Raw genomic sequence first — 18,081 nt, forward strand, 5'->3', positions numbered from 1 at the left:
GAGACACAGAGAGAGAGAGAGACAGAGAGAGAGAGAGACAGAGAGAACTATAGCAAGGGCTTGGGCCAGGTATACTGACTAATGTTTATAAGCCCAGCACCAAGGAAACTGAGGGCAGGAGGGTAGCCTGGTCTACATAGCAGGTTTTGTTCTAGGCAGATCTACACAGCAAGTTGTTATCTAAGCCCTAACCCTCTAAAAGAAGGACTGGGCTATATGCTAGGGGTGTATGTTAAGCTTGCACGGGGCTGAATTTAATTCCTGGCCTTAAAGTTAATACTTGTGTATGTGTGTTTGTGTGTGTGTGTGTGTGTGTGTGTGTGTGTGTGTGTGTGTGTGTGTGTGTGCGTGAGTTCACTCATGTGTGCATTTGTATGCAGGTGTCCCTGGCCTAGAGGCCAGAGGGCTATTTGATTCCCCTAGAGCTGAACTTACAGGCAGCTGTGAACTGCCTGATACAGGTTCTAGGGACTGAATTCAAGTGGCTGGAAGAGTAGCAACTACTCTTAAGCTGCCACTGTGGGTTCCAGTCGTACTTTCTCCCCTTGGTGGCTGGGTTACTCTGGATCAGTGCCTGTTCTGTGGACTTTGGTTCCGTCTGTATCGTGAGCCATCTTTCTCATGAGGCTGCCATGTTATAGGTGGAGAAGCTGAGCTCTCAGGAGCACTGAGAAGAGACTCCATGGTACATATACACTGCTTCATTCTACCTTCCACAATGATGTGCCCGTCTGATTTATTCTGCTCTTTTGTGTGTGTGTCACGAGTGTGCAAGCATACATATGCACATGCTTGTAGTATGTGTGTGGGTGTGCATGTTCACATTTGTGTGGAAATCAACCTTATGCGTTGTCCTCATGTGTCCTGCTTCTGGCACACACCTCTTGAAGAATAAAGTAACCTAGGCCTCAGGGAAACTCTAGTCTCTGTCTTCTCAAAGCTGGAATTATAGATATGTGTACCACAGCAACCGGCTTTTTTTGCTCGTTTGATTTGAGGCAGGGTCTCTCTACATAGCCCTGGCTGTCCTAGAACTCACAATACAATACAGTCCTCAAACTCACAGAGATCTGCCTGCCTCTGCCTCCTGAGATTAAAGGCGTGTTCTCAGGTCCTATTCTAAATGAACAGAACCAATAGAGTCCCCCCTCCCTCCTGCCCCTGTGTGTGTGTGTGTGTGTGTGTGTGTGTGTGTGTGTGTGTGTATCTATGTGTGTGTATGTAGACAGGAGGGTATTACAGGCTGTGGTCCAGGTAGTCCGTCAAAGTCTTGTCTCATTACAAAAAGGCCAGCAATCTGCTGGTTGTTCAGACCATGAGCCTGCATACCTTGGCAGGCCTGATCTGGTGCCGGAGTCCCAGAGGACTCCTGGAGAGCTGCTGGTCTTTAGTCTGTGTTGGGACCCGGAGGAAGTAGGCTCTAACTCAGGCAAAGACATGCCTCAGCAGTGGGATAGATAAACTTGCCGGCAAGAGTGAGGACAAGCAGCAGGCCAGACCCCAAAGCGTCCTGCTTCCATGACCTTTGACATGGGCTGCCTGTGAGTTCTCTTGTCCCGATCACTGCTGTGGAAGGACCTATTTCTGGGCCACATCTTTTGGTAGCAGCCCATGCAGACTCGGAGACCCCTGGAAAGCTGCAGACCTGTTCGTCTAGCCCCTGATAGAGACACAGGCCCTGGGTCTCCTGCTGGGATGCAGAGCTGGTCCTTCACCTCCTTCCCAAAAGCTGATGACTTCTGTATGGTCCTTCCTTCCCCCAAGCTGGCAGCAGCCCCCAATCTTGACACCCCCATTTGCATCTGTTTTGGGCATTCGGCCAGTCCTGCAGTGACTGTCTCACTGAGGGAAATGAAGGTTTATTTATATCTGCACGAGATGGTAGTCCTGGCCCACACATCTGGTTCCCATGGTAATGCATCTATTGCCAGAAAACAAAAACAAGTCTTTTAAAGGCATCATGAGGCGGGAGACAGCTCACTGGCAAAGTGCCGGCCGCACAGGGGCCTAGGCTCAGCTCCCTAGCAATGTGACAGGCATGGTCAGACAGGTCTGTCACCCCAGAACAGGCTGCGTGCAGCCCTGAAGATCCCCAGAGCTCCCTGGCCAGACAGTCTATCCAGTTAGGACCACCAGGTTCAGCGAGAGATCCTGCCTCAAAAGGTGAACGCAGCATGGTCACATGCACTGGAGAGGCAGAGGCAGGTGACTCTCTGAGTTCAAGGCCAGTCTAGTCTGCATAGAGTTCCAGGCTAGGCAGGGCTATATGGTGAGACTCCGTCCCCATACCACCCCCCGAAAACAAACTAAGCCAACACTAACAGGAGCCTACCACAACAAAAAGGAGGAGGAGTGTCATGGGGGAAGAAGTCACCCTGATGAAGTTCTGGTAGGATGGCTCAGTGGGTAAGAATGAGAACCTATGTTCAAATCCCCGGCACCCACATAGAGCTGGGTACGGCCACATGCTAGTAATCCTGGTGTTAGAGGGATGGGACAGGGGCAGAGGCAGAAGATCGATGGGAGCCCCTGGCCTCCAGTCTAGTTTCAGGTTCATCAAGACACCTTGTCTCAAGAGAATATGGCAGAGAGTGATAGGGTCAGACATGGCCTCTGTGTGCATACATGTGCACACGTGTGTACATGTGCATATACGCATACCATCAAAGTAGTCTGCCTCATGCACTCTCATATGCATAGATACACACATGAACACACAAACACACCATCAAACTGTGGCCTCCCACACTCATTTATTCATACATATATTGTGTGCAAGCTCAGTTTTTTTGTTGTTGTTGATTTGAAATAAGGCATCATGGGAGCTTCACCAAGGGCCTCGGTGCAGGCCCTAGCATTGTATAGCATTGCTTTAGAGCCTCGGTTGCCCAACAGGAATACATACCATAAGCTGTCAGTGAACCCCATTTGTAAATGACAGTATGAGGTAGGGCTGTGTCCCAGTCCTCTGCTTGTTTGACTTGTGAATAGGTAAACATGTGTCCCTGAAGGGAGTGTCTGACTTCTACAGTGGGGACTCTAGGGATGTTTGTGGGCAGCACAGGAAATGCATATTGGGACCTCAGCTCTCAACTTTGAGGAGAAAGTGGAGTTGATGAAGAGGAAGCCCTCTGGCCTTCCTCATCCTCTCTGCTGAGACAGGGCCACACGGCAGAGTATGCCCACTGAAGAGCTGTTTTCTTGACTTGGTATTTTGAGACAAGGTGTGACCATGTGGCTTAGGCTGACTTCATCTCCCAGGGCTGTGCACCACTACACCTGGCTCAGACTGTTGTCCTGTTGTCTCAGTCAGGGTGTTTCTGTTCCTGCACAGACATCATGACCAAGAAGCAAGTTGGGGAGGAAAGGGTTTATTCAGCTCACACTTCCATATCACTGTTCATCATCAGAGGAAGTCAGGACTGGAACTCAAGCAGGTCAGGAAGCAGGAGCTGATGCAGAGGCCATGGAGGGATGTTACTTACTGGCTTGCTTCCCCTGGCTGCTCAGTCTGCTTTCTTATAGAACCCAGGTCTACCAGCCCAGGGATGGCACCACCCACAATGGGCTGGGGCCTCCCCCTTGATCACTAGTTGAGAAAATGCCTTATAGCTGGAACTCATGGAGGCATTTCCTCATGGGAGGCTCCTTTCTCTGTGATAACTCCAGCTTGTGTCAAGTTGACACAAAACCAGCCAGCACAACTATGTTCTCCATGGACATCCTGAGAGGAGCAAGGCTGTGTTCAGCACAGTAAGCTTCCTGAAAGTTCTGCCCTTTTCAAGTACAGGATTCCAGGCAGCTGCTGGCTCTCTGGAGACAGCCACCCTCTTCTGTATTTAATCTTGATCCTTGAGATCTTCTGATGCCTTCATCATCTGAGCCATAACTGGCGTGGTTGGTACACATCCACTTGCTTTTGTGCACATACATCCCCGTGTGGGGTGTCTCTGTGTGTGTGCTGTGGGTGAAACCAAGGGACTTCTTGTGTCAGGCATGTCACTGAGCCATGCCCCCAGCCCCTCACTGGGAGATTCTAGGCAGGGGCTCTACCACTGAGCTATATCCTTCCAAAGCCCACCTTTGCCTCTTTTCCTCCCCACAGGAAGGTGGAGGACCTGCAGTTCCGGGTGGAAGAAGAATCCATCACCAAAGGAGACTTGGAGGTAACAGTGCAGTTCTTGGCTGCTCACTTAGCACTGTGGGCCCAATCTTTGCCATGGGAAATGGTCTTGGTGTTCAGGCAGCAAGCCTGCACCTCCTCGGGGAGGCCTGGGTGATCGAAATGGAGATGTTGGGAAGAATCAAAAGCCCCTGGCTTGGAGGAGTTGTGGAGAGGCAGGCCTTAGGACATCTGGTATTAGACGAGGGCTTGGTTGTGTTGCATGAATGCAGGGATCCTTTGTTGGAGTTGAAGATAGAGTCAAGAAAGATTTTAGGGATCACAGACGGCAGGACTGGCCAGAACCAGCTAGGATCACAAAAGTTTATACACAGCTGAGCTAGAGCTCACTGACTGGGGCTGTATCTCAGTTGGCAGAGCACTTGCCTAGCACTCACAAAACCCTGGGTTCCCTCTCTGGTACCACATAAACCAGGAGTGGTGGCACACTCCTGTTACCATGGCACTGGGGAGGTGGAAGGAGGAGGATCCGAGTTCAGGGTTGTCCTCAGCTATGTAGTGAGTTTAAGGTTAGCCTGGGCTACATGAATTCAAGTAAAAAAGTGAAAAGGCCAGAGTTCAAGAAGGCAGAGGCTACCCCCAGTGGTACAACTAACCAGTAAGTGTACGCACTAGAGATGGCGTTTGTTGAGTCCTGTCCCAGCTGTACCTTCACAGTTTTGCCACCTGTATTCATGGTGTGGATGTAGCGGGATTGTCCCTAGGTCATAAACACACTGTGCTGACTTATAAACCAGAGGGTCTCAGGTCCACTGAGGGGGCATCTAGCCCTGCCTCTGAGGCCTGCAGAGACCTTTGGGGTCAGGAGGCCATATTTGGCCACCTTTCCTGTTGTGTCTCTTGGTGCTCCTTGGGAAAGGAAAAAAGGAAGAACTCTCTGGAATGGAGTAGTGAGACAAGGAGCTAAGCTCTTCCTGATGTGTTGACGGTCCAGCCTCTGGAAGTAACTTCCTGTCAGCAGGCCTCAGCTTCCTCCCTGTAGAATGAAACAATCCACTACAGCCTCTCAGGCCTAATGTCTATCTCTGGGGGTGGGGGTTGGGTGGGTGGAGCTTACTTCAATACAACAAAGACCCAGTGGTCTGCATTTGTGACTATTTCCCAAGTTCCTAAGGGAGCCTTATACGTCACAGGCATAGGTCATTTCTGGGTTCATCTCGGGTTGATCTGTGCCTGGTGGCCTAGCTTTTTAAGATGGCCGAAGCAAGACAATTACAAGCTCGAGGCTAGCCTGGGCTATGTACCAAGTCTAAGTCAACCCACACATCTTAACAAGACCCTGTCTGGAAACGGGTCAAAAGGGGCTGGAGATGTAGCTCAGTCAGTAGAATACCCGCTTTGCATGTGTGAAGCTCTGTGTTGAAATCATAGCATGGTAGCCAATGCCGGTAACCCTACCATAGGGAGGGGGAGGCAGGAAGCTAGAAATTGAGTCATCCTTGGCTACATGGTAAATTCAAGGCTAGTCTGGTTAATGGAGTTTTAAGCCAGGCTGACTACGTAGTAAGACCTGGTGGGTATGGTGGTGCACGCCTGTAATCCCAGACCACAGGAGACAGAAGCAGGAGGATCAGGAGTTCAAGACCAGCCTTGGCTATACAGTGAGTTTGAGGCTAGCCTGGGATAAATGGATAAGTGAGACTCAAAAAAGTAAAGAAGGAAGGAAGAGGGGGAAAAGCCAATTTTTCTTACCCAGCCTGAAGCTGTTGTGATTTGTGGTTTTGCTACAGCCAAAGGGGCAGCACAGGTGGTTATGTCTGGCTTATCTGAAGGATAGCAGTCCCTCTGTATGGGACAGATGGGTGGGCTTGAGGGGAGAGTGGGGCTGCCAGAACTGAGCCCGCTCCACCTGCTCCCATCAACAACAGATCCTAGCTGTGATCAGCTGTGGGAAAATTCGCACATGCACACCACCCCAGGCCAGCAGTTCAAGGAGCTCACAGACCCTTGGCGACTCCACGTCAGCCTGTCTGTCTGCCGCCTGTCTGTGTCTTTTACTACATCTGCTCCTTAGTCCAGCCTGCCAGATTGCTTCCACACAAGTTATCCCCTGGAGAGGATCTGATTGGTCCTAAGGGCTGCCAATAGGCTGGCAGGCTCTGAGGCAGGGGACTGGACAGTGTTACACAGACAGTTTATCCAGAAAGACTGTTGTTGTTCTAAAGACTAAATTGTGAGCATATTTAGAGCAATCAGAATGTGAATTGTGCTAAACTCAATTTATCCCCCCCCCCCACACACACGGTTGGGATTGGGTTTTTTGACATTACCCGGGCTGGCCTGGAACTCAGAATTCTCCTGCCTCGGTCTGTAGGTTCTAGGATCACAGGCTTGTAGCCACTTTACGTGCTTTCCCCAACCATCTTAAAAGACAAACCAGGAGGTTCTAGGGGTGGCTCAGTGGCTAAGATCACTCATTACACTTCGGATAATGGGGTGTTCGGGTCCCAGATAGTGCACAGCTACGAGAGTTGTAGCACCCTCTTCTGACCCCCAGGGACACCTGCGCATACACCCATGGAAACGTGCATGCTTGCACATGCGCGCGTGCACACACACACACACACACACACACACACACACACACACACACAAAACAACAAATCTTCTAAAAAGTCAAAACTGGGACCAGAGAGATGGCTTCATGGTCAAGAGCACCTGCTGTTCTTATAAAGGACCTGAGTTTTGCTCCCAGCACCTGCGTGGTACTGTAACCATCTGTAACTCCAGTTTCAGGGGATCTGATTTTTTTTTTTTTCTGGCCTCCAAGGCTCTACGCATACATGGCATTATACATACATTCAGGAAATACATTTACACACATAAATAAATACATAAATCTAAAAACGTATGTTAAAACCAAGGGCTGGAAGATATGACTCAACAGTAGATGACTTAACCTAGAAAGTCAAGCTGGGGAGCTGGGGACAGGACTCAGCTGAACTGGCTAGAACTCCCTAGTGAGGGGCCAGGATGAGGCTCATCGATAGAGAGCCTGAGTCTGGATCCCTAGCACTCTCACTGAAAAAGGGCATAGGCAGCCAGGCGTGGTGGCATACACTTGCACTTGGGACCTCTGAGTTGAGGCCAGCCTGGTCTACAGAGTGAGTTCCAGGATAGCCAGAGCTATACAGAGAAACCCTGTCTGAAAAAAACAAAACAAAACAAAAATGGGCGTGGCACATGTCTAACCTTGTTGATAAGCTTGGCCAGTTGACATTGCTCAGTGAGACCCTGTCTCAGGAAATACAGTGGAGTGTGATTAAGATCTGATATATAGGGCTGGAGAGATGGCTCAGCGGTTAAGAGCACTGACTGCTCTTCCAGAGGTCCTGAGTTCAATTCCCAGCAACCACATGGTGGCTCGCAACCATCTCTAATGGGATCTGGTGCCCTCTTCTGGTGTGTCTGAAGACAGCTACAGTGTACTTATATATAACAAATAAATAAATCTTAAAAAAAAAAAAAGATCTGTCATATACGAGGGTGGTACATGCCCTTAATGTCAGCACACAGGAGGCAAAGGCAGGTGGTCTCTCTGAGTTCGAGGCCAGCCTAGTCTTCAACCTGGTGAGGTCCAAGACAGCCAGAGCTATACAGAGAAACCCTGTCTTGTTCCTCCCCATCACCGCCACACAATTACCCGACATCCACCTCTGGTCTCCACATGCGTATGAATACACAAAGTCAAAATTGGAAGCCTAAACCCTGTCCCAAACAGAACACTTGGTCCCTTTGGGCTGGGTCACCCCATCTTCAACTGTCTTCATGACTAAACTTGTCACTGCTTACGAAGTTTCCCTCTCGCTCTTCCTCTGCAGATGGGCTGCCATTAGGTTCCTGGGCTCCAACCTTTCAGTCTCCATGGTGCCACCTCTGGCTGGTATCTGAGTATTATCCCTGCTGTCAAAGCCCTGCCCACCCCTTCCACACTTGCTGCAGGCTTTTTTGTGTGTGCTAGGGGGTGGTGGTCTCTTTAACCTGTTTCTTTAAGGGTCTCTCTGGAGACAAACCTGGTTTCCAGTCTGGCCTCCTAGAGTACCCCAGGGTAACGAGTCCTCCCCACCTCCCTGCCGCTTGCTTGCAGAGATCCATCGTGGGCCATCCAAATGCCAGCCCTGTGCCACCCAGAGAATGTCATGCTTTGTTCTCGAATGAAACGGGTGTTGTAAAGAGGGGACAAAAGTGCCCTTGTGTTTCCAGAGACCAGGCGCCCTCTGCAGAATCTGGGAATGATGAGGAGAGGGGAGGGATTTCGACCAAGCCAGGCCCTGGGAAGGGCAATGGGCGTTAGCCCCGTCCCTACCCAGGAGGCCTGCCTGAGGAGAATCAGGAAGTGAATTGAATTAGCCAGGCATGGTGGCACATACCTGACATCCCAATGCTAGGGAGGCTGAGGCAGAGGGATTGCAGGTTCAAGGGCATCCTGGATTGCATACTGAGTTCCAGGCCAAGCTGGGCATGGTATGGTCTTTATTGGTAATATAGTGAATCCCTGTCTCATAAAACTAAGCCAAATAAGAATCCAGGGGCAGGATTACAAGTTCAAAGGCCAGTCTGGGATACATAGTGAGTTTATAGCCTTGGCTATATAGCAAAGCGGATGTAATAGTACACTTCCTAAATCCTAGCAGTAAGGAGGTAGAGGCCTGTGGATAATCTGTGAACTCAAGGCCTATACAGGGCATTCAAGACCCACCAGAGTTACACAGTAACTAAAGAAGGAAGGAAGAAAAGAAGGGCTTGGGGGCAGGTAGAAGTGCTTGCCATCAAGACTGATGCCCAGAATTTGATCCCTGGGACCCACATGGAGAAAGGGGAGAACCCACTCCTTCTAACTGCCCTCATATACACATACACACACACATACACATACATGTATGCACACTAAATGACTAGATAAAATGTACCTAACCAAAAACAAAAAAAGAGACCCTTAAATCCCACAAGGGAAGAAACTGGGGTACCCATTGCCATTTTATTACCAGAGGCCGGCAAGGGATGGTTCCCACACCTCCTGTGCCTTGAACACACCCCCAGCTAGGCCACAATGATGGGAGGGCACCCAGCTCCCTCATGCACCCCATTTCTGAGACCTCTCTTTCTTCCCCAAGCAATTCTGGCTCATTGATCTGTTTTCAGTCTTGTTCACGGAAGATGACGCCTCCTCTCTCTCTCTCTCTCTCTTTCTCTCTCTCTCTCTCTCTTCCCTTCTCACGCCCTTTCTCTCTTTCTCCGGCTTCCTGTTCCCTGTCTCCCTTTCCCCATGCTCCCGCCTTCCTTGTCCACCCTGTCATCCCTCCCCCACCCCCACCCCGGGTGGAGCAGACCCAGACCCAGCTGGAGCACGCGCGCATTGGGGAACTGGAACAGAGCCTGCTATTGGAGAAGGCGCAGGCCGAGCGGCTGCTCAGAGAATTAGCGGATAACAGGGTAAACCGTGCCCGCCACTGCCACCCACCCAGCCAGCGCCTTGGCCCCTCAGTGCCCCCTTTGCTTTTTTTAAAATCATTTCCTCCCCCATCATAATGGCTTTGCTCTTACTGTTGCTTTTTAGAGTCCCTCTGTGCTCACCTCTGGGAGGGAAGTTGAAATTTAGAGTCAGGCTCACTGTGGCCAAGTGGTGCTCTTGGGGGGGGGAGGGGTCCTGGTCCTTTGGGATTACTTCCAAGTTCATGGCTCCTTGAGCTCAGGAGTCTCTGTGAGACCTTCCCTGCACCTCCCTCCTGTGCATTGCTACAAAGAAGCCTTCTGGGAGTGGCCCACCCCATACTGGGGCATGAATGCTGCTGATCCAGGGTGTTCTAGCCCAGAGACTCTTAAGGTGGCAGCACAGAGTCAACCTGCAGGACCTGAGGCTCAGGAAGTGGGGCTTTATATGTTGGGACATCCCCAAAGGTGGAGATGATGTCAGCCTCAGAGTCTGACCATAGCCATATGGTGTGTCAGGGAGGCCACTTGAGGGAATAGTCCAGTCAGTTGTAGGGTATGGTTTGATGTCCCGTACTTCAGGCCCAGCTTCTCTACATGTGTTGTACCTGTGCCACACATATGTGCAGATGGTTGGCCAGTCTAGCTATAGCCCCGCTGAGAGGGATTTGACCAAGCAGCAAGCATTGATCAGGAATAACACCCTGCAGACAGCTGGAAGCTTGTGACAAGGGCTCAGTTTCTGCATAGTGGCCGAAGCGCTGTGCAGGGCATGTGGGTGTCTGGAGATACGTGGTTTCATGTGCACACTGGCCATTACCAGGTGATCATAGGCACTTGTGTGCCAGAAACGCTGTGTGCAGGAAACTCACTAGATGGGTTAGCGCCCACTAGACAAGCCCTTTGGTCTACAGCTCCGAGAGACTGCAAGTCAGAGAAAGCTTATCCAGCTGGGCATGGTGGCGCATACCTGTAATCCCAGCGCTTGGGAGGCTGAGGCAGGAGGATTGCTGAGATATGCATACCCACAAAGTATTAGCTTCTAGAAAGTCCTCTCAGCTCAAACCTCTCTTGTGCGGTGATGTGTTTGTTCTAAGTCACCTAAGCCATGAGGACACTTAGTTCACCCCATCATTTGGGGCTACAATAGGGTACCTGAAAACAGCCAGTAGCCAGCTAGGGATAGGCACCTCCCCATCATCTGACTGCCCGCCCCCCATCATGGCTGGCATGTCCCCATCACTTGGCCGCTGACTTGCCTCTCTCTCTTGCTAGCTGACCACAGTGGCTGAGAAGTCTCGGGTGCTGCAACTCGAAGAAGAGCTGAGCCTGCGGCGTGGTGAGATCCAAGAGCTGCAGCACTGTCTTCTCCAGTCTGGCCCACCGGCCCCGGACCACCCAGAGGCTGCTGAGACCCTACGGCTTCGAGAGCGGCTGCTGTCGGCTAGCAAGGAGAACCAACGAGACAGCACCCTGCTCCAGGACAAGTATGAGCGAATGCTAAAGACCTACCAGACGGAGGTGGACAAGCTCCGGGCGGCCAACGAGAAGTACGCTCAGGAGGTGGCAGACCTCAAGGCCAAGGTCCAGCAGGCCACCACCGAGAACATGGGACTCATGGACAACTGGAAATCCAAGCTGGACTCGCTGGCCTCCGATCACCAGAAATCCCTGGAAGACCTGAAGGCCACGCTGAACTCTGGCCCAGGTGCCCAGCAGAAGGAGATTGGAGAGCTGAAGGCCCTGGTGGAGGGCATCAAGATGGAGCACCAGCTGGAGTTAGGTAACCTGCAGGCCAAGCACGACTTAGAGACGGCCATGCATGGGAAGGAGAAGGAGGGCCTGCGGCAGAAGCTGCAGGAGGCCCAGGAGGAGCTGGCCGGGCTGCAGCAGCACTGGCGGGCACAGCTGGAGGAGCAGGCCAGCCAACACCGGCTGGAGCTACAAGAAGCCCAGGACCAATGCCGTGACGCCCAGCTGCGCGTGCAGGAGCTGGAGGGACTGGATGTGGAGTACCGCGGCCAGGCTCAGGCCATCGAGTTCCTCAAAGAGCAGATCTCACTGGCTGAAAAGAAGATGCTGGATTATGAGATGCTGCAGAGGGCAGAAGCCCAGAGCAGGCAGGAGGCGGAGCGGCTGCGGGAAAAGCTTCTGGTGGCTGAGAATAGACTCCAGGCTGTCGAGTCCCTGTGCTCAGCCCAGCACAGCCATGTAGGCTGCATTCGCTCCCGTGGGACCCAGCTGGGGAGGGGACGGGGGGGTGGGGTGGGACGGGATGGGGGGCAAGGCCTCTGTGTGCCAGTCGGGGAGCTAACCAAGGGGGCTTCAGAAGAGGAGCTCCTGTCTTCCTCCATCAGGAGGACCATTGAGGATCTTTGGGACCACTGTAGTCTGAGAGGACCCTGCTTGGTCCTTCATACATAGGCTTTGAGAGCCATTGAAGGCACCATTTTGCTAGCCCCTGAGCCCTGATTGGCTTAGACTGAAAGGCTGAGACTTGGCAGACGGTGAGTTCAAGGCCAACCTCAGTAGCTTAATTAATGAGGCTCTATTTCAAAATATATTTTTTAATGCGCTGAGAGTGTGGCTCAGTGCCAGAGCACTAGGATGCTACCCCAGCAAAGGTCCTCGGTCCCACCCCCAGCACAACAAAACAAATACAAGTAGTCTATTGAACAGACTGCTTTTTGCTCTCTGGTACCCAGTACTCGGGTACTACCTACAAGAAAGGCAAGGAAACTCTGCTCCCCCCAAGTCCTTGTCTCAGCAGACCCCTGTCAGGGACTCTGAGATGTCTCTTCTAGAAAGGTCACAGCCACCATGACCCATTTTGTCCCAAGTCCTTGTTCCAGATGAGCATGTCCCATTGGTTCTCGAGGGGGATGGAAAAGGGTAGAGAACCCTGTCTATTCTGGCCCAGAAAGGATGTATTAACAGGCTCCGAGCAAACTCCACGTTACTGAGTCCTGCATTGGTCTATTTCAAGATTTATTGTGTTTAACCAGGTATGGATGTGCAGAGGTTGAGGACCAGTGCCCATGGAGACCAAAGGCTTCAGATACCCTGGAGCTGGAGTTCCGAGTGGCTGTGAGCCACTGGCTTATGTGCGGGTGTGCTGGGAACTACACTTAAGTAATCTGCAAGCACAGTGCACACTCTTAACTGCCAGGCCGTGTCTCCAGCCCCCTGTAACTCACTTAAAATCACTTAAAATAACCTTACAAGGGGCCAGCTAGGAGCCTGACTATTTAATCCGCACACGGTATCTCTCTGCAGTGTAGTGTCCAAGTGTTCAAGTGTCTGGACCTTCAAGTCTCATAAGAAAGGACATCTTCCTGCCTTTTGTGACAGTATTCAGCAGTTGCCTTTCTCTCAGGAAGAAAATTTTTCTTTCTTAGGAAGAAACTTTTATTTATTTATTTATTTGTCTGAGGTAGGGTCTTGGGTAGCCCAGGCTAGCCTCAGACTCTCTCTGTAGCCAAGGATAACCCTAAATCCTTGATCCTCTTGTCTTTTAACTCTCAGGTGCTAAGATCACAGATTTGAGTTACCATATTCCACCTTGCTGATATGTGTGTGTATGTGTACATGTGTATATGGAGTGCATGTGTGTGGAGGTCAGAGGTCAACCTTGGGTACCATCTTTTTTTTTTTTTTTTTTTGACATGGTTTAATTGACCTGGAGTATGTGGTAGGCTAGGTTGGATAGTTGGCTACCCATCACCAAGGATCGGCCTGTTTTTCCTTCCCAGTGCTTGGATTATAAGTGTGCACCCCTGTTTCCAGCTTTTTTATGTGGGTTCTGGGGCCCAGACTCAAGCTCTGCTGCTTGCAAGACAAGCCTTTTATCAAGCCAGTCATCTCCCTAGCTCCTCGGTTTCCTTTTTTAATCAACTTTTTCTTCCTTGGCTTCTGAGTTTTCTATTACATAAATATGGTGAAGAAGGCAGTTAAGGAAATCCCTGGGGCCACTCATCTCTGTTGTATACATTGAGTGCTTGTTTTTGTATGATTGAAGCATCAAGGCTGGGGTCCTGGGAAAGACCTCAAGGCTAATCTCAAAATAAAAATATAAAATAAAATAAAAATAGAAAAGAAAAGAAAGACACCTATTTAATATATTTTAAACCAAGGATATGGCCAAATCAGACCTGGTAACTAATTTCTAGCTCCTGAGGGGGCTGCAGCAGGAGGATCACAATCTTGAGGCCTGCTTAAACTACAGAATGAGTTGAAAGTCAGTTTATACATTCTAATGAGTCAATAGGGAAAGGGCTGGGGGCGTGGCTCAGTGGTAGAGCCCCTGCCTAGAATCCCCCAATGAGGGGCTGGGGGCATGGCTCAGTTATGGAACACTTGCCTAATATGGAAAAGGTCCTAAGTTTCATCTTCTGCTCCTTACTCCCCAAAATAGCAGTTCAGGGGCAGCAGGGGAATCCTACAAGGCAGCTGGAAGCCATCTGGGAGCTTCCCTTTTTTCAAGGCGAGGGATTCAAGTATGTCTGCTCCCCCTGCTGGCATATTGGGTCCCTGCATCCCCAAGGTTCCTTTTCATAGGTTGAGGTATAGCCTGGTGGCAGGCCTGTCCTCTTACAAGATTATCCTTTCAGGTGATCGAGTCCAATGACCTTTCTGAGGAGAAGATTCGGATGAAGGAGACCTTAGAGGGTGAGTAGCTTTGGGTAGGATTCCAGGCTTTGTGGAAAGCTAGCTGGGAGCTACCTTGGAGGTGAGTCACAAGGTCTGCCATGGGAGTCTCAGTGAGAATTGTCTCCCGGAGTGGGTACTGTGGGATCACAGAAGGAACGGTGTCCCAGTGTCTCAAGAACCACCTTCCTACCTGGTGGCAGTGGCACCTTTAATCCCAGCTCCTGGGAGGCAGAGTCAGGAGATCTGAGTTCAAGGCCAGCCTGGTCTACAGAATGAGTTCCAGGACAGCCAGGGCTACACAGAGAAACCCTGTCTCAAACCCCCTTCTCCCTAAATTAGATATAAACTAGCCATGCAGATGCTTACCATCCTGATACTAGGGAAGCTTAGGTAAGATTGGCATGAGTTCAAGGCTAGCCTGGGCTACATATTGAGACCCTGTCTCAAAAAGTAATTATGGGAGATAGGATTCCCATGAGATCAAGTTTAACTTGGAGTGTATATCAAAATTCTGTTTCAAGGAAAGTAGATATAAATTGGGAGCTGAGGGTGTGGCTTGAAACAGTCCTTACCTGGTGTGCGTGAAGCCCTGGGTTCCATCCCCAGCACCACATACAACCGGACCTGGTGATGCATATCTTTGATCCCAGCACTTGGGGAGTAGAGGCAGGAAGACCAGAAGCTCAGGGCTACCCTCAGTTATGTAATGTTTGAGATAGCCTGGGCTATATGAAAGAGGCTGTTGATAGATAAACTAATTACCTTGAGAACCATCAGTAATTTTTTTAAATGCCATCCTAATGGGCTTGGGAAGCAACCCAACGAGGGACCCTCTTTCTGCTTCTGTGGACACCATCTTTATTTCACTGTCCCTCCATCCTTTGCTTGAGGAAGCCAAAGAGGTGGAGATCCATGTTCTCTAAACTAAACACGACTAAACTACAGGGTCCTCCTCTGTGTGGGTGACAAGGGAGATGACACAAGACCTTTGACCTAGAGGCTGAGTATGACCCCTTTAAGGATTCCCCCAGGAGGGTTCACCTCTTGCCCACACTGTTGGCCTTTGGGTGTTCATGGGTCCCCACCTTTCCTTTCTCTCCTAGGCCTGCAGGACAAGCTGAACAAGAGGGACAAAGAGGTGGCAGCCTTGACATCCCAGATGGACATGCTCAGGGCCCAAGTAAGTGGTAAGTCTCCTTCCCTGGGGCAGACGTTGGGGGTTGGCACTGTGGCTCTGCAGGTCCAGCTAAGCTGGGCTACCTGCCTGAGACCTGAGTGAGCGGATATATGCAAACACTGCCTCTTCCCCAGAGCCAACTGAGTTCCTGCTTCTAGATGCCGTCAAGTTGTCCCTGTAGCCTTCTTGAAGAGTTGAATTCCTCACGGGCCTCTTCCACACAGCCCCTAATCCCAGGGCAGATAGCACGAACTGCCAGAAGCCTGACATGGGGACGAACACCTAGAATCTCAGTACTCAGGAGATATAGGCAAGAGGATCAAGAAGGTCGAGGCTATCTCAAAATTTGGGGGCCAGCCTGGGCTACATAAGACCGTGTCACAAAAGAAATAGATTGTAGAAACTGGGCCACAGCCAAAAGCAAAATACACAAAGAAAGCCCAGGAGAGGTCAGAAGTCTGGAATTGGTAACTATGGGACTCACTAATTCAAAGTGCCCTTGACATTGCTTAAGGAACCACCACTACTACTACCCCACGCCTGGGGGATGGTCCTACTCCCCTCTTCCTTTCAGTCCTAGTTACATTTACTTGACCTCACAAAGGTCACTGGGCTCTAGATACTCCCAAGGTCAAAGTGAAGACAGTGTTAACTCTTATCTTGCCTGGATAACAACATAAATATCCACAGTGACCTGCCGTGCATCCCCACCCCGCAGAGCCTGGGATGCTGGCTTGGTAGAATTGGGTCTGCTTTGTGTAGCCTTTGAATTGTTCATTTGGCTTACACTTTCGGGACAGAGTCCCTCTTGGAAGGAAGTCAGGACAGAAACCCAAGCAAGAGCTTGAAGCAGAAACCACAGGAAAGTTGCCCGCTGGCTTGGTAGGTGTCTGCTGTGTTGTGAGCTTTGCTAGACAGCCCAAGACCACCTGCCCAGGGAATGGTGCCGCCCACAGTGGGTTGTGCCCACTTGTATCCATTAATAGTTGGAACAATCCTCCTGAACACACCACAGGCCAACCTGGTACAGATAATTACCCAATTGCAAGTCTGTTTTCAGTTGGTTCTAAGCTGTGTCCAACTGACAGGGCTAACTAGGATACTATTCTTTCTTTTTCTTTTTTTCTCTTTTTTTGAGGCAGAGTCTCATGAGGTCACAGCAGGTCCTGAATTCCCAGCGTAGCTGAGGATGACCTTAAACGTCTAATCCTCCTCCCGCCTCCTGAGTGCTGACATGACAGGTGTGCACTCCCATGCCCAGTTTATGTGATGCTGGGGATGGAAACCCAGGGCTTCATGCGTGCTAGGCGATCACTCCGCTAACTGAGCAAAGTCACCACCTAGACGCGATGCTTTTTCTTGTTTGGGACACGGTCTATTCAGGCTAGACTGGCCTAAAACTCACTATGTAGCCATTGTGGCTTTGAACTCATAATGATCTTCCTGCCTCAGTCTCCTCAGTGCTGGAATTATAGACCTGTGCACAGTGCTTAGCACTGCCTGCCTCTTAGGGTGACATCCCTGTCATCTCCCACCGTGGCCAGGCCAGCCTCTCATTGGTGTTTGAGACAGGGTCTCCTGAAGTCCAGGTTGTCTCAGAACCGGCCTTGAATCCCTGATCCTCCTGCCTCCACGTCTGAAGTGCTCGGTCACAGGCCTGTTTGCTATCTTCAGTTTAAGCACTGCTGGGAACAGAACCCCGGGGCCTCTGATTTGCTGGGGCCAGCCCTCTACCCACTGAGCCACATCCCCAGTTTCCATCCACGTTTGAACTCTCTCCTTTCCCTGTGGCTTCCCCCAGCTCTAGAGAACAAGTGTAAATCAGGAGAGAAGAAGGTGGACTCTCTCCTGAAGGAGAAGAGGCGCCTAGAGGCGGAGCTGGAGGCTGTGTCTCGGAAGACCCATGATGCCTCCGGCCAGCTGGTCCACATCAGCCAGGAGTTGCTACGGAAGGAGAGGTGAGTGGCTCAGGGCTCAACTCCTGAGGTTGCAGCATCCTTTTCTCTCTCTTTTTTTCTTCTTATTTCCATACAATCCTCACTGTAATCCTTTTAGATGTACTTCTTTACGTATATGGGTGTTTCGCCTACATATGTGTCTGTGTGGCCCAAGTGTGCCTGGTACTTGCCGAGGTCAGGAGAGGACGTCAGATCCCTGGGAATTTGAATTACAGATGGGTGTGAGCCAACCCATGAGCACTGGGAACCAAACCTGGCTCTCCTGCAAGAGCATCCAGTGCCCTTAACCGCCGAGCCATCTCTCCAGCCCCCTGGACCACTAACCGCAACACTCCCGGCAGCATGAGCTAGAGATGAGTGTTTCCCTAACATGGGGTCTTAAGATTTGCTTATGATTTTTATGTGTGTGTGCCCGGATCTGCACTGTATGTATTCAGGTGCTGTGGACACCAGGAGGGGATATCAGATCCCCTGGATCTGGGGTTACAGATGGTCACAAGCCTCCATGTGTGAGCTCAGAATCAAACCCGGGTCCTCTGAAAGAGCCGCCAGTGCTCTTATCCACCGAGCCATCTCTCCAGCCCTAACTTTTGTTTCCTTGTAACAAGCTCTTTCTGCATAGCTCAGGCTTGCCTTGAATTCCCCAGTCTTCCATCCTCGGCCTCCTCTGTGTGAGTCACCAT

At 50.8% G+C, this 18,081-nt stretch overlaps 1 protein-coding gene across 2 annotated transcripts in view; it reads left to right on the top strand.

Moving 5' to 3' along the window:
• The window catches only part of CLIP2 (CAP-Gly domain containing linker protein 2), a 59,086-nt gene that overhangs the window by 36,340 nt on the left and 4,665 nt on the right, over positions 1-18,081 (top strand). For both annotated transcript variants that reach the window (XM_080940565.1, XM_080940566.1), the window contains exons 8-12: positions 4,106-4,166; positions 10,889-11,824; positions 14,224-14,281; positions 15,367-15,450; positions 17,242-17,398. In XM_080940565.1, coding sequence (XP_080796691.1) covers positions 4,106-4,166; positions 10,889-11,824; positions 14,224-14,281; positions 15,367-15,450; positions 17,242-17,398 — 1,296 coding nt within the window. The remainder of the gene's footprint in view (positions 1-4,105; positions 4,167-10,888; positions 11,825-14,223; positions 14,282-15,366; positions 15,451-17,241; positions 17,399-18,081) is intronic.

Source organism: Micromys minutus (assembly GCF_963924665.1).
Source record: "Micromys minutus genome assembly, chromosome: 29".
NCBI lineage: Eukaryota > Metazoa > Chordata > Mammalia > Rodentia > Muridae > Micromys > Micromys minutus.